This window comes from Rhinolophus sinicus, chromosome 4 (assembly GCF_057876585.1).
Source record: "Rhinolophus sinicus isolate RSI-liver-muscle chromosome 4, RSI-T2T, whole genome shotgun sequence".
NCBI classification, from domain to species: Eukaryota; Metazoa; Chordata; class Mammalia; order Chiroptera; family Rhinolophidae; genus Rhinolophus; species Rhinolophus sinicus.
This window is the reverse complement of record NC_142504.1, coordinates 87,205,584-87,223,147: the sequence shown is the minus strand read 5'-3', so window position 1 is coordinate 87,223,147 and position 17,564 is coordinate 87,205,584. Positions and strand designations below refer to the sequence as shown.

The 17,564-nt window shown below is 38.4% G+C and overlaps 1 protein-coding gene across 41 annotated transcripts in view; it reads right to left on the bottom strand.

Moving 5' to 3' along the window:
• Nucleotides 1-17,564, bottom strand: part of DTNA (dystrobrevin alpha) — a 355,317-nt gene that overhangs the window by 92,899 nt on the left and 244,854 nt on the right. For all 41 annotated transcript variants that reach the window (XM_074340145.2, XM_074340141.2, XM_074340164.2 and 38 more), the window contains one exon: nucleotides 1,733-1,946. In XM_074340145.2, coding sequence (XP_074196246.2) covers nucleotides 1,733-1,946 — 214 coding nt within the window. The remainder of the gene's footprint in view (nucleotides 1-1,732; nucleotides 1,947-17,564) is intronic.

Here is a 17,564-nt window from a genome sequence, read left to right as displayed (position 1 = left end):
TAAGCTTAGCATTCATCAGTCTTTAAATAATTCAGCTATATCATCGTCATTATTCAGAGAACATTTACAGCTCTATTTTTTTGAAATGATCTTTCCAATATTTCTAAACAAAAGTGAAAAATCTAACTGTATTAGTTTAAGTCCCCTTATTTTACAGTCCCCCCCCCCCTTATTGTTAATCTGGTCCTGTTTCTGTATTTATAGAGTAGGTCTACATTATTTTTTTAGCTTTGATTCCTTATGAATCCTCTAGCAATACTCCAAGATTTCGCAGGAAATCACATTTCTCTTTTTCCATTTTTCCATTGTTACACTTATTACAAATAAGTTCCCTGAAGACTTGAGTGGCAAGTCTGAAAGCTGCCCTGCTCTTGTTAAGGGGACAGGACAGAAATGCTGTTACAGAAATTCCATGGCCTGGTTCCATTCTGCTACCTGTCATGTGGAACCACAGCCTCTCTACCTACCCTGCTCAGTTACCATAGTGATGAGGCCAAAGCAGTACATCAGTTCTGAAGTCTGCACAGCCTAAGCATGGAATCTATCATGCGGGACTGCTTGTTTTAAAATTGTTCCTTTCAACTCACGACTTTCTCAAAATATAAACATCACGGAGACAATAACGTATTCTGGTTAAACTGAGCACGAATAATTCTGTTACCACTCTAGGTTGCAAAGTGACAGCTGGTGACTTGTGAGTGAGTGGCATAATAACATTAGCCTGGCTGGCACATCTCCAGCGCCGGGCTTCAATATTCCTAAGCATTGGCTAGACAATGAGACGGAGGAAAATCTTCTGAGAGTCTTAAAATGTGATTGCTGAAAGGTCAGCTTAGTAATTTCCCTTTTTAATATTCAAAACCAGTAGTGAAGTTAGAGGTGTTGATACGATATCTAGACCAGGGGCTATCCATAAAAGCCCCTTCGAAATTTTAGGCTGATAATGTAATTCAGGGGTTTTTACATTTCACAAGGCTGCCACATATGCTTTGGAAAAGAAACCTTAGCTGAATACCCAAGTCCCTACTCTGCCACTAACATGCTGAGAGGCACTGGACAAGTGACAACCTCTTTGTGCTTCAGTTCCTTCATCCATAAAATGAAAGATGTGGAAAAATAGTCTTTAAGATCTCAGGCAGTTCTGAAATTCTCTGATTCTTTGAAGGGAAATTATAAGATAATGAGGCTGCGTTTCCATTGTGGTATGTGGATGGCATCATATTGTTTTATGTGGAAGATTGTTGACCAGTCCGTTTAATGCAAGTCACGGCTACTTTCACCAGGCTGGTCAAGAAACACTTTTCAATCTCTCGTTGTTTGCTCTAGGGTCTTGTTATGACACCTCAGAAACACTCTTTTAGGCAATTTGCAAAGAAAAGAGTTAAAAACATCCTCCCACTTCATGCTTCATTAAATCGCTTCACAGGCATGCCATCACCCAACACTTTCAAGAATCCATAGCTTCTTGAAAGTGTGGGATGAGTTAAATAAAGGTCAGTATATAAAATACAACTGTACTTAATTTCCTACGGCATTACTTTACTCTCTAGTCTTTTCCGCAGCATTTAAAATTTATGTTGAACACATAGAAACTTTATTCAGATAAATATCTAACCAAGAAAAAAGAGGCAGTAGGTTACTCCAGAAAATTATTCGGAATAAAGACCAAGAAGAACAAGAGGATGGGTGGATGGAACCTGTAGAAAGCAAGAGATATTCAGAAGGCACTTACGGATCAAAGGCTGCTAGCAGGAAGTTAAGCAGGAGACTGATGGACTGCTCCACGTGGATTTGGTGAGTGGTTGGCATCCGTTTGTTGAGCTGGTAAAAAATTGTGGAGAGCACAGCCTCCAAGCGGGCCACGTTGAGTTCTATATTTGGGTCCAGGTTGTTCAGAGCATTTTCTCGCAATGCTTCTATGACGTTCCAAATGTCCACCAGGTGCACTACATACGATTAAAGCAGAGTGAACACGTGAGCCCAAAGTGCATGGAAAGGTAAAGTCCTTATTTTACATGTACCACCTGTCCTGTTTGGTCAAGGCCCCTCAGGCATTGATATGTGCTTATTGTAAGGGTTGACATGAGTGTATGTATGTAATTCATGGCGTCAAAAAGTTGGTGTACAATGTATAATAGCAAGCAGATGATTTACTGAACACCACAGTAGCTAGTTATTTCTAATCTTCATAATGACCTTTGAAATACAGCTATAATCCCCACATTACATGTGAGGAAACAGGATCAAGGAAGTTAACTGATAAAACACAAAGATTCAAGTCCGGTCAATAACAAAAGGCATTTAAGCCTCACTCGATCTGGCTTCATTAAAAAAATTGACATAATTGTCATATATCATTGTGTAATGTGTTGATTTGGTACATTTATATATTGCAATATGATTACCGCCATAGTGTCAGTAAACACCACTGTGTCCCATAGTTATCATTTCCTTTTTGTGGTGAGAACACTTAAGATCTAGGTGCTCAGCAACTTTGAAGTACATACTACTTGTGTTGATAGTTAACAAGTCTGTCTGGCTGAAAGCATTTTCCCATTGTACAGGTAACGCTTAAAAAAAGGAGAGAAAAACACCTAAATTCTTCAATTCTAGTCTGTGAAAGGATATCAAAACTGCATTGGAAAGTTTAAAATATTTTCATTTATATATTTTTAGTAGTGTAAGTTTTGAAATAAGAAAAAAGGGAGGTCAGGGGTAGGGAGGAAAAGTTATTGCTACAATGCAGCCGCAGAATTCAAGCACAGATTAATTAACTATGCTGGTCAAGAACAAACAGTTTCTTGGCTACATTACTGACTAGCTCATTTAATTTAAGTCATTGTCACTTTCACTAGGATAGTGAAGAAATCCATTTCTATTTCTGTTTGCCCTGAGGTCTTATGACATCCTAGAAACCATCCCCACAATCAAGATAATGAACACGTCCATCACCCTCGAAAGTTTCCTTGTGCTCCTTTGTAATCCATCCCACTCCCTGTCCCAGGCAACCACAGGTCTGCTTTCTGTCATGATTTTCTAGAATTCTATTAGCTGGAATTATTCAGGATGTATTTTTTTTTTTGGTCTGGATACTTTACTTAGTGTAACTATTTTAAGAGTCATCCATGTTGTTGCATGTATCAATAGTTTGCTGCTTTTTGTTGTTGGATAGTATTCTATTATATGGATGTATCACAATTTGGTTGTCAATTTGGTTGTCTGTTGATGGACATTTGGGTTGTTCTGTTTTTTTTTTTTGGTGATTATGAATAAAGTTGCTATGAATAATCAAGAACAAATCTTTGTATAGACATATGATTCCATTTCTCTTGATAAATACTTAGAAAGGAAGTGGCTATGTTGTATGGTAGGTGTACATTTAATTTTTGAGAAACTTCCAAAGTGTTTTCCAAAGTAGTTGGAAAGTGTTGATTACATTCCCATCAACAGTGTATGACAGTTCCAGTTTCTCCACAACTTCACCAAGTTCAGGGTTCACTGTTCATTATCCTTTTGCGTTTGAAAATAAGTATGTTGTCTTTCTCAATGATCTATATACGTATGTTTCAGTTCCTGAGAAATGTGCCCGCCACATATGCTTTTCCACCACCAGCTCCCTACTCTTAGTCTTCAACATCTTTCCTCATTTCTGACACTATGTTTAAAGAACAAAACTTAATACCTATTGAACTCCTGGACTCGGAGTCCAAGGATCTTGGTCCAAATCTGGCTCTTCTACTACAAGTGCATACCCTCTTAGCCTCGAAGATTTAGAGCCTCACTTTCCTCATCTATGAAGTGGGGATGATGTTCCTTACATGTGAAATGCATGAAGTCACAAGCAGTATGCTTGGGACACAGACACAATACATGAACAAAGGAAAAATATGAGTCATGTCAACAAAAATTTTTTGGCATATTTCTGGTTTGGAGCAGAGACTACAAATCATTTTTCCCAACTGAGTTACTTAAGTTTGGATAAATTCAGATTTATGGGATTCCGAATTTGTAACCTTCTCTGTATATCACACAACAATGATATCATTTGTATTTTTAATATTATTTATCCAAGTTTTCAATTTAGCAACCAAGGCCCTCCCAAAGCGATGGCATCTATAAGTTGAATTTGTAATATTTACTTAATTTTGTGAGGGAACTAGCTGGGATTCCTATAACTGTTCCCTATGTATTTGATCTGTAGCTCCTCTGGATCTAATCCTTAGAGTTATGTCTGGGTGCAGGATGCAAAAAGAGCAGTGATGATAAGATCCAGCCTATCATCCTGATTGGTATCTGTGGCCAGGTCACAATGGGAAGTAGGCTACTGACCCGTTCTCATCTGGTTCCTGGCTATGGATCATGTAAAACAGGCATCAGAGAAGAGGCACATGAACTGTGATCTTGAGCATAGCAGAGAAATGGCTACAAGCCAAGAAAGAGAAATGGCTGCTGGCAGAGGGAGGGAATCTGGGTGGCTAGGGCTAGTCTGGTGAGCCTTTGTAGGGCACAGGGAGGCTCTCAGGATTCTCAGGGGTGGAATCATATAGGCTCAAAGAAGTGACCAACATGCTCATGAGTGGGGGTGGGGTGGAGGGGTTCCTTAGCCATGTCAACCTCTGTTTGCCTGGCCTACACTCATCTCCTCTGTCTCTTGGGGTTCCCTTTGTCTGGGGTTCCCTTCCCTGATGAATGGCCCCAGCCCCATCACCCCTCCCTATGGCCCGGCTAGAATCTGGATTTTATCCATGGGTCCTCTCATCTTACATGCTATCAATGATTGAGTCCTATGGATTCTATCTCCTAAATATCACTTTAATTCCTTCATTTCCATGGACCATTATTCCTATCACCCAATTCCATCACCCAGTGCTATCACCATTATCTCTTACTGATTAACTAAGTCAGTTCTTTCATCTTCATTCTTTCTCTATCCCAGTTCTTTCTAAACACTGTAGCCAGAGTGATATTTCTGAACTGTAAATCTGACATGTCACTGGTACGATGTGTAAAGTCCTTTAATAACTTCCCATTAAGTTGAAATCCAACTTTCAACATTGCTTGCAAAATCCTTTTTGATCTGGCCCCACTTTCAAAAAAATTTTCTTATTTTGTTTTTCAGTTAGAGTTGACATTCAGTAATATTTTATATTAGTGTCAGGTGTATAGCATACATTTATATAATTTATGAAGTGATCCCCCAATTAGTCTGGTACTCATCTAGCTTCTCATCTACACCTCATCTGTCATACGCTAGTGTCAACACCACTTCTTCAAGGATGTCTTTCTGGATCTTCCACCTCTAGGTCTTGTGTCCTTTCTACATACCACCTTAGAACATACCACCCTCTTCTTCCCCATTGGTTCAGTGGACTCTGTGCAGACCAGCTAGTTGTCTGTTTCCCCCTTTGCATCGTGTATGCTACAGGAAGAGATTCTGTCATGAAAACTGTTCATATCACCAGACTCACATATCACAGGAGCTTAATGAATATATGACTAAGTAAGCACATGACAAGAAAATGACTCAACAGTGAAACAGGGTCTTCTAAAAATGCATTTGATCGTAAAGAGACAATAAGGCACTTTCATGAAGAATCATAAAAGCCTTGGTTTGAGTCCTAGGTGTATCATCTGTCATGTTACTTGACTTCTCTTAGAAAAGTGGGCTGATAATAGCATCTATCCTTAGATGATTACTATGAAAATTAATTGGGGGTTGTGACAACATGGATCGACCTAGAGGGGATTATGCTAAATGAAATAAGTCAGACTGAGAAAGACAAATGCCATATGATCTCACTTATATGTAGAAATCTAAAGAACAAAATAAATGAACAAACAAAACAGATACAGTCATAGATACAGAGGGGAGGGGGGTTGAGGAGCTGGGCGAAAAAGGTTAAGGGATTAAGAGATATAAATTGGTAGTTACAGAATAGTCACAGTGATGTAAAGTGCAGCATAGAAAATATAGTTAATATTGTAATACCTATGTATGATGCCAGGTGGGTACTAGACTGATTGGAGGGGATCACTGCATGAATTATATAAATGTCTAATCCCTATGCTATACACCCGAAACTAATATAAAATAATATTTAATGTCAACTGTAACTGAAAAACAGAAATAATTAAAAAACATTAAATCGGGTGTGGGGGTGGTGATGCCTGTAAAATGCTTGGAATAGGACATGTAACATAGGAAATAACAATATAGATAAATAAAATAGCTAGAAATTAGATGAAAGTTACTAAAACTAACTATGTTCCATATTTGTGTTTCCACACATTTAAGGTCTCAGTATAAGGAAAAATAAAATACCAATTCTGGCTGTGAGAATAGGTAATTATAAACGACTTAAACAAAACTAGTTTTCATAATTATGTGCAAGCACTGTGGTAGGTAGGGCCTGGGCCCTCAATGGCAAACAATGCAGCTGTGGCCCCTGCCTCAGGGAGCTAACAGCCGGAGGGGGATACAGACATGACTCACAGTCACACACACAGATAATCCGAATTATGACTTACTGTGACATACAGGGCGCTAGGCACAAAACTGGATTATGTTATGGTCGTGAAGGGGCCAGAAGCATAAGATAAGGCTGGAGGAGCACTGAAGCCATGATAAGGGTTTTGATCTTTGTGCTGAGAGTGTGAAGACATCGGTTTTAAAGAGGAGAGTGACATGATCAGAAATGCAGCTTAAAAATATAATTTTTGATGGTAAGGGAAGAAAGGAATGGAGACGGAGAGGCATGCAGGTGGAAGTACCTGCAGCTGATTGCTCTCATCCAAGTAAGAGGCGGAAGCATTTTTGCATAGGGGGTGGCAGTACACAGAAACACCGTAATCATGCATATTACACCTACTTATTTTCCAGGAGTGGCAAAATGGAAAGAACACAGATTTTGCAATCACAAAGATTGAGTTTCACTCCTGGCTCCACTAATAACTGTGAAGCTGTTTCACCTAATAAATTTTAGGATTGCTTTTTAGAGAGGAGGAAACGAATCCCATCCAGAGAGAGGTAATAGTAAGGATAAAAGAGAAAATGTATATACAAGTGCTGACCATGGGGCTTGGCAGATAATAGGTGCCCAATAAATGATAGCTATTAGTGTAAAAATAATTAAACACCCTCTGATGTACTGCCATGTTATGCTATTATTAATTTACAAGATCTATGAATCCAAACCTAGGTGTTAGTCCTGTCCTCCATATTCAGTTAATGAATCAACATATAATTTTGAGCATATACTATGTGACTGCTATAAAAAAAGCACAAACCACATCCCAGCCACAAAAGCAGTTTAGCTTATGCAGTTTAGCTGTCATAAATTCCCAATTAGTGGAATTTGAATTGATTTTACTCTCCTTGATAATTAGAGACCTGGTGAGGAAGGCCCTCTTTCATAAAGGCTTCTTGGAAACTTCATTTCATTGGTAATTACTTTGGGAGGTGTGGATCACAGTGCAGAATAGTGGAGATGCCCAGGCAGTCAGTTGGGTTGTGGGACTGACTTCCCCTACCAGTTATGACCTTGGCTAAGTCATTTAATTTCCGCAAGTTTCCATTTCCTCATCTACAAAATGGGGACAATAATAGTTCCTCCATTACAGGGTTATTTTGGGGATCAAATGAGGTAATCCATGTAAAGCACTTCACATAATGTTTAGTGCATAATAAGCATTCGATACCTACTAATTGAGGAAGGTAAGTATCACAATTCTTTTGCTTAAATAGGAACACTAGTAAATGTGCTAGTTAGTGCTAATTGGGAACTTGTTAAGTCATTGGGAACTTATTAAGCGGTCTGTTTTAGAAGTCTGACAGTTGTATAAATATGTTGCTAACTGTTGAGCTATCAAATCATTTTAGAAAATGAGGACTATAAGGTTTGTAATAATGACGATGTACCACTAGATGGCACTGTGCACATTTTACTAAATAGTTCTCAAGCTGTAACTGTCTATAGAGCGCCTGCTACCATATTAGGTACAGGCGACAGGAAGTGGTTTCCTCATCTATATAACTGCATACATTTTATACTAATATACTAGAAAAAGCAACAGTTTGCATAGTGAAATTATTTAGTTAACTATATCAAGAATAAACAAAATGCATTCTTAAAAGTATAATTTAGTACTTCATAGAATCTTAAAAATAATATTACTGTTAATTTCAGATAGCAATTATTAATACCTCCCAGTAGTTTGTCTTCATAAATAAATGGATAGACAAAGCTTCAATAGTTTGCCTTAAATCCAACAAATCTCAGGTTGAAAGGGCTTGGTTGGGGATGGAGTGGGGGGTGGGGTAGTATTTCCACATGGGTAGAGAAGAATTTGGAGATGTCAAGCAATGTTTCTTCTCTGTTTGCTGATGTCTTACACTATTTTAATAGGTGATGGATTCTTAGTTCATAGTTAGAGATGACTTAAATCCAAGTAGCCCTGGGAAAAGTGCAAAAATGCCAAACTCATTTATAACCAATATAAATGACTGATGTCTTAAAGGTATTATAAGTAGTAGAATTGTATAAATAGGATAAAATATGGAAGGGAAGGTATAGAAAGTACAGAAATACCAAAAGACAACTTCAGAATGTAGTCTATCTCATGATTTAGTCCAGGGCCAGCCTTCTCTGGACCACATCACAGAGACTGGGTCCAGGTCAGAGAATCTAAGCATGATGTCCTTTTTCTAAAGCACTTGGAGATTTCCTCAAAATTCCCAAGCCCAGATGCTACAATTTACTGCTGCCAAAATTTAGGAGGGTGGGAAAGGGTTTTGACAAAGCTCTCCAGGTGATTCTGACAACCACTCATTTATAAACCTTTAGAAGGTTCTCAGAGGGCTTGCAGCTAGGGAAGGTACATAAACAATCATCTTACAGTGATTTCACTTCAGTCATTTCAGAGGAGTGGTTCTCAACCATGGTAGCACATTGGAATCACCTACAAGGTGGGAAAATGGCTCCCTGGTGATGCAGCTGCAGCTGGTCTATACCATACTTGGAGTTGCAAGGCACCAGGCTTGTTAGAATTGCAGACTCTCATGCTCCCTCACTCCCAGACCTAGCGAATCAGAATCTGCATTTTAACAACATCCCCAGTTTCTATTTACTTTAATATGAGAAGCACTAATATGAGAAGCACTGCTCAAAGTTAGTAATTTTCAGTCCTTTCGCATCAAGACAGCCTGCTATGTTTTATTAGGTTGTGAGGTGTGTTGCAAGAAGCTGGTAATTACCAATTAATTTATGCAATTTAAGAATGATTTTTTATAATTATGTGTATACACTTTGTTTTAGAGGGGTTCAAGATTTACATCTATAAGAAGGTCACACATTGCATTATGATGATGTACTTTCTCGATTCTGAGAAAAGGAAATGGCTGTTAGGCTGGGAATTGAAGATAATCTGTTGATATGCCACAGGAACTATATATATGCCATCAGGGATATATATGTCCTCTAGTGTGTACACTGTGTGTGTGGGGGGGCGGGTATGTGTGGTATGTGTGTGTCCATGCACATGCCCTCTTAAGCCCCACCCACCCTTGCCACCCATGCTTAAAGTGATGGTGACTGGTGTCTGAATCTTTGTTATGACTTGTTTTCCCATTTCTGAGACATGCAGGTAAATGCAGAAAGAGTCCTGCTGTTGTTGACTTACTCATCAAATCCCATAGCAAAGGAAATAGGTTTTCTCTCTTGAAAACTCATCCTTTTCTCGCTTCCCTAGGCCTAAGTATCCTGACCTTCAATGCGATATTCCCAGCATATTTCAATGTATCATTACTTATCACACATCTATTGCACATGTAGGTATATAGGCATTTCTCTTCAAACTCATTACCCTGAGCCACTAACTAGCCTTTTTTCTTAGCCTTCACTCCAGAGACTAAAAACTTCATTCATACAATAAACATTTATTCAGCCCTTATTATGTGGCAGCACTAGGTTCTAGAATTAGCATGAATGAGATAGGCAGGTCTCTGATCATGCAGAACTTACAGGTGGTGGGAAATAGAGATATTTAGTAAACAAGTGCATTGAGGGTGCAACAATAATAATCTATTTTCCTCATAGAGAAAAAAATTGGCTTAGAGATAGTAAACTTAGATTCAGGTGTTTCTTCATTTATAATCTGGGAATAATAATATTCACCTTTTATATCTTATAGGTGTTCTGAGGAATAGTAAAAATTTACATGGCAAACATTTAGTAAACTGTAAGTACTATAAACTGTAAAGTACTATATACATTTTAGGTATTATTCTTATTTTTGAGAGAAAACAGGAATTAAAATTTATTGTCATATTCAGATAGAATTATAAAACTTTTCCCTCTCAGATTCTTTCAATCCTTTGTTTCACTTTGTCAGTTATAAAGAGACAAGTTTTTTTTTTCTATAATTTCAGGTTTGTTTTCCTCTTAATGGATGTTACATATTATAAATGCACAAGAAACTGTATCATGGTGATAATTACTTTAGTTGACCTTCAGATCAAATGCTTATCTTGAAATTCAGAGAGCCTCAGCTAATGAGAAAAAAAGAATATTTCAATGTTCATTACTTATCACACATCTATTGCACATATAGACGTTAACATATGGACAAAGACGGCCATATGCTTCTACGTACAAAATTAAGAATGGAAGTACAAAATGAGATTTGAAAATATTTTCAAAAGAAATGAAATCCAACCAGTAATTTTGAAGATTCCACAATACATTATTCTTGGTGTTACAGGCGAGTTAACAAAATATAAGAGCCTGGCCACAAAAGAGGTTGTAATCCTCAGGAGTAGAGACACACTCAGATGGCATAACTGAAGAGCAGGACAAGACACTACATTATTAAAAGCCCACATTCATAGTGCAGATTAAAAAAGAAAAAAGCTACTGCAGCTTAAAATACAGGGATGCTATTGTGGGCTAGAAACTTTGGAAAGGTTTGGAGGAGGAGGAGGAGGTAGGGCTCAAGTTGGTTCCTGAATCAGAGCAGGATATGAATACATGTTGAGGAGGAGGGGAGATATTCCAGGAAGAAGATAATCCAGCGATCAGTGGCGCAGAGTAATGAATAAAGATGGTGCAATCTGATCTTGTATTGACCTAACTGGGCCAGAGGAGTTTGTGCGGGGGCTTACTGGAAAACAGGGTCTGTAACTAAGTAAACTTTTCTATTGCCCATTATTTCACACTTCTCTAATTCTTCAGCAGGCAAATAGAAAGATTGAGAATTTGTTATTTACAAAATTATATTTAGTTTCATTTTTCAAACCACGTCAGCTAATTCCCATCCCCATCTAGAGCCAACAAGTCCAGTGGTGAAAACCAGAGGTGATGTATAGAGCAGTGAGTGGGTCTCAAACTGTGGTCTCTGATTCCATAGGTCTGGGGTGTGGCTAGGGCATCCCTAAGTTTAAGCACCTCCTTAGGTGATTTTGAAAGACAATAAAGTTTGAGAACCACTCCCTAAGTTTAAACACCTTCTTAGGTGATTTTGAAAGACAATAAAGTTCGAGAACCCTGCTACAGAGTATGACTTCAGGATAGAGTTAGACAAGACACAGGAAGAACCGGAAATTGATATGCATTTGATTCAGAGTAATTTATGTAAAAGGCATCATGAAAATCTTAGGAACATTGTAGTCAATAAATCCATGTACAAATTAGCCTGTTGTTAAGATGTTCTCAAATAAAGTGTTGTTTGTCCCCCCCCCCCCCACATATTCAGGCCTTCGGTCACGACAAAATAGTGTTTAAAAAGCTGTTGGAGTGGAAAAACTCAGTTAAGTGGTATGTTTTGCCAGAGTCAACAAATGTATTTTGATGTGATTATATTGAAGATATTAGCTAGCTATCACTCACATTAACCAAATACTGAGTTTGGAAAGAAAAATTAATAAAAGCCCAATTTTCAGATTTGATTTCCAATAGTGAGCCATATCTTTCTAAAACATGAATCTAAACAACACCTGAGTAGCTCACCAAATTATCTTATGCTTCCAAACTCCACATCTTCCTTGCTCCCAAAGTATGCCTTCATCACCAAGGTAGTTCTCTCTGCTAAGGATACTAAGAGAGAAGCATTGTATCCTACAAAGATAACATTTTAGTTTCACTGGAATTTCCTGGCTAATGTAGATGCTGTAATAGAGATTCAGGAAAAGGTCTATAACATATTTTTGGTGTAAAATCTAATTGAATTATCACGCCAGTCCTCAAAGGCCCTGGAAGTACATCCATTGTCTACTAGGAAAAAGTATTCAGTGTTGTTTAATTGTATCTATAGACCAGCATCGTTATTCAAAATGAGGTATAATAATTGTTGGCTCAACAGCTGTCATACTGTAAATTAAATTTAACAAAATTCAACTGAACTAGCATTGATTAAACCTATTATTTCTAAAGTATTGTACCAAGGATTGTAAAAATAGTAAGAGAAGGTAAATGAAAAGAATGATCTGAACAATAATTTCTCACTGCCAGTGTTTAAAACTTTGTTCAGAATATATGTAATAACTTTAGAAGAAAAGAGATCTAATATCTTATGTCCCCTCTGGGGAGTAATTTTAGACTTCACTGGGTAAGTCTGTATAGGTTCCTTCAATGTGCTCATTCCCTACATTCTACCCCAGGGGTGTCCAAACTGAGGCCCGCGGTCCAACTGCGGCCCGCGATCCATTTTTTATTGGCCCGCAGCAAATTCCAAAAATATATTTAGTTTACTTAAATAAACCAGGTGAGGCAATATGCACTTCATCTCGAGTGAGTGGCCCGGCTGTTTGTGTATTTTACCGCATATGGCCCTTGGTGAAAAATGTTGAAAAAAGTTTGGACACCCCTGTATCTACCCCCTAGGTTTGGGCTTTTAATTCCTGCTACTTAGATTTTTACAGCTAGCCTCATCACTCATCTCCAGTTTCTGCCCTTTTCTATCTATCCTAAGAAATATTGTAAGGCCCAGCTCTGGTCATACCATTCTCCAGTGCCTATTGAGTAAAACCCAAGCTTCTAAGCATGAAAACCAATGATTTGACTTGAGTCTCCTAATCTTTAGCTTCATCTCCCACATCTCCAGCTTCTCCTGAGTCCTATGCTCCGGCCACACTGGACTTCTTACAATTCCACAACATTCCCTTGGCTGTCTTGTATGTGCCTTTACTAAGCCTTCTCCCTTCATCAGGTGTACCCTTCAGTCCACTGTCTCTCCAGGCATTGCACATATGCATGCCCCCAAGGAAGCCCATACTGATATACTCAGGTGGAATTACTTTCTCCCTTTTGTTGATCCCAGATATAGTCACATATCTATTAGAGCAATTACAACACTCTGCATTTCCACAGTTATTAATCAATATGTTGCCCCCCTCCGGTTTTCAGATAAACCTTTGATTGGACTTCAGGGGAAAGGAGAGTCTCTGAAATAATGAGCTTAATTTTATCTTAAGGGTCATATGTGTTTTCAGGGGAAAGGCTCAATGGTTTTCATCAGATTCTCCCAAAGATACATGGGGAGAGAAGCTGAAGAACCACAGCACTAAATTATGAGAAACTTGAAGAAACAGGCTATGTTTTGTTCATCTTTGTATTCCTCATATTTACTGACATAATATTTTATTCAAACTGGGTGCTCAATAATGCTTGGGGAATGCAATGGAGTAGAATTCTTGCTGTTTGCCAGACACTATACATAATCCTAAGAAGCTTTCTCTTTGCCTCAGTATTCTAAGACAGCTCAATGGGACATAATGAGCATGATTTCCTATAGTGCCTTTATTATTCCTTGCATACCATGACTTGAGCAGGTGGCCAGAATCTTAGATGCCAGAGGCCACATTTCAAGAGAAAGAGCATCCACAGGGCTAGCAACCAGGAGGACTGTCTTCCATAATACTTTTCCTGTGGCCATTGATCTTGGTGACCTTGCCTCCTGTGCCCATCTGGCTAACATGAACACTAACAGACAAAGTATGTAGTGACATTGAAGAGAGGGTAAGCAGCAATCAGCTTGGAAGTGTTACTTTTTTCTGCATTCACCCTGTTTTTTGAATTACATAATTAATTATCTTTATGCAATGAAAGTAAATAATGGGAAAGAAAACAGAAAATGCAATTCACGCATCCACTCAGAAAATAGCTATGGGCCAGTTTCCTAGTGCATGGAAAGTTGCTTGGCAGTTGGGCTAGCATTTAGGATGAAAAGATCTTGAGATGGCTAATCTGCGGTACATATTATCTACAATTATCTTTAGTGAGGCCAAGAATATGGGAAGTGTATATTTGTAGAAAAAAAAAAGATATTTAAAAGTCAGTAGAAGATATTGATGAGGAAATTTCCCATGCAGAAAGCCAAAGTACACAGTAGGTATGTTTCAGACCCCTCTTTGTACGTTTTAAAAATCTTGGCTCCATTTTTCTCCAGCCTCTGCAGAAATGACCATCATGACCATCTGTGTAGCTGCAACCAAACAGCACTTGACCTCAGGCTGCTGCTGCGTACCTCTGATGCCTCGGCATGGATACTACCTAACTCACACATGTGCAACCCAGAAGTGCAGGGTGTGAACTCTTGGAGGTCACATTTGACCAACACAGAGCAGAGCGACTGGATTAGTACTCCTCCTTTTGTCCCCTGGGCGGACAGTTCTGAGGTGCTTTTCACAAGGTTCCTTAGAAGTTCCTGCATTGTCTTTGACTTTCCTTTCTTGCCCCAGTTCTGCTCTGGGTTCAGTGTTCAAATGAGCTGCGTCCACACAAGCCTTGTCGTGGAGTTGGCTTTTTGGGGAAACACAGGCTAAAGCACTGATTCTAATAAAGTCCCTGTCTTTATTCAATCCCTATCACTGATTGAACACTTCTAGAATAATAAATGAGAAAAAAATGATAATTATGACCCTGTTCAGAGTAGATTCTGTTTGGTCATATAAATTTTTTCTCAATGTAGTCTTCTTCATGATATACCGTATTTTGCCATGTATAATGTGCACATTTTTGCCCAAATTTGTGAGGGAAAAATAAGGATGTGCATTATATATGGGTAGTACTAATTCCATATCTATATAAATGTTTTTAATTCTTTTATTTATGCTTATGAGTTAAAAGTGTAATTCTAGAAATCAATAACGATATCTGTATGCCAAATAATACCCTGGAATATGATCATCAGTTTTGTTGAACTCACAACAAATTTGCAACGATGAAGAGTTCTTGGCCTTCTATGATGCGTAAATATCGAAAATTTGTTACCAGTACACAAAATTTCTTGTACCTTTTATCTGTTCTTGTGTTTTGTAATTACATTACATGAAATTTCTTGTACCATAATATTTAAAAAAAATAAATGCTAAAATTCCTTTATAATACAAAAAACACATACCTAAACATAAACAAATAAAAATTTGAATTAAAATGAAAGATTATTTTGCCTGAAAGTTTGGGTGCCAAAAAATGTGGGTGTGCATGATACACAGGAGAACATTATACACAGAAAAATATGGTAATATCGCTGTCTTCTTCAGCAGTGTTGAATGTCGAAAAACTAAAATGCATCATACTTATTTTTACACTGAAGTTCATTATTTTTCTGAGACACTAAGCTACTTAGGATCAATGCCATTATTATTAGCTTTGCAGCAGGCTCAGTGGTCCACATGCTTGCCTTTTGATGACAAGGCTTGTCAGCCATTGTAGGACAGTGATCTGGCAATGGGCTAATATCTGAAAGTTAGAAGTTGAGTTCTCAATTGTGTGATTTTATCTGATGTTTATCTAAGGGAAGCCAGTTATAATACTCTAGTGTTATGCACTCCTCACCTGGAACAAATAGAACTTTTAAATTCCTGATTGAAAAGGACGTAAAGCGGAAGTTCTAGCCCAACATCACGGATGAATAAAAATAGCTACAGACTTAATTGATTTCAAAGCTACTGATATACTTGATTTTTTTAAAACATCATACTTATAAGTAATTTTTTTCCTCACAAAATGACCATTTATTCAATGATTGAAAGACTAGATATAAGTTCATACAGCAAAGTTCATATATCTACCATTTGAAATGACAAAATCAGGAGCTTTATACTAGAACACATTCATTAGATTCTACATTTATACACTAAGGAATACTACCACACTCCATTCCCCACACCATGGTCTAGCAAAATGCTTGGCACACAGTAAATCTCAGTCCATATTTGTGGAATGACACATAAATGAGTAACTACTAACAATAACAAAATGTCAACAAAGCCTCAATGAGGAGTAAATCAAGGTGGCATTAGGAATGACTTTCCTGCAGTATCACAGGTGTGGTTATGTGGGAGCGGCCATTCTCCCATCCCTGCCCTCCCGACTGTCTTGTTTTTCCTCAGTGTTCACCAGAGCCCTGAGAACCTGGGAGCCAGGCTGTGGGAGAGCACCCTCTGGATATCCCTTCATTGCTCTGCTGACTGGCTCCAGGCGGTTCGGCAGGCTCCCAGGAACATAGCTTGGCAGACCACTCAAGGAAGGTCATTGAATCTTGCTTGGCACCTGTCCGTTGGGGTTGGGAAAGCTTGAAAGGCATTCCTCTGTACGTATCACTCTTTCCTAACTGACTGGGGCATTTAAAGATGATGTCCTTTCCTAAATTGTGAGAGTAGAAGTGCTTAGCTGGCATAGCTCCCTGTCATAATGCAGAAGCAGGAGGAAGGGACGGAAGCTGACGGATGTTACATCCAGATGCCTAGAAACAAGACTAGAGGTGTCAGCTTAGTTCGCAGGTTGGGCAGTGGCAACAGTTTGATCAGACAAAGCTTCTGGCATTGTCTAAAAATAAAAGTACTAACAAGAAAACAAAACCCTGAATCTTGAAGATAAAAATAGAAGCAATTAAAGGGAAGAGCAACTTTAATTAAACCCACATCACAAACATTAGGACTTTAAAATTATAGCTTTTCTCTATCAGAAGTTTGCTCTGATTAAGGAGAAACGATTTTGCCACAAGTCCAGGGTTCCCAGAGAAGAGCGGGTGTTTCATTGCCATATTACACAGACAGCTTTAACGGGTTTGTTTATGTATGGCTGCCACCACCAACTTCCGCACCGGGAATTTTGGGGCACATTGTATTCTAGCAATTAACTTTTCCTTATTCTAAATAAGTATCTAGAATGATTCAACATCAGGAATGAAAATGTGTATCAAAAACATTTGGAGCAACACAAACAAAGATAATTATGCTCCAAGGGTTTGTCATCTGTCACTTTATTTCCCTAACTGCACATTCCCGCTCTTGGTCTGATGACTTGACTGGCGAGAGTCCTTCTATCTTTCTCTTCTAAACACATCTCTTTTGGAGGATCTATTTCCCTGACTGAGTTTTCACTTTAAACTTTGTTTTTTCATCCAGTGCTCTATATGCCATTATCTGGAAAATCGGAAAGTTTACGTTCTTGGGCAATGTGATAGGCAGAATCCTAAAATGCTCACCCTCCCCTCCCAACCCCACCTGAGATTCCTGGCCCTCAGAGTTTACAAGTCTTTTCTCAGTTATTCAGTTAACACTAATC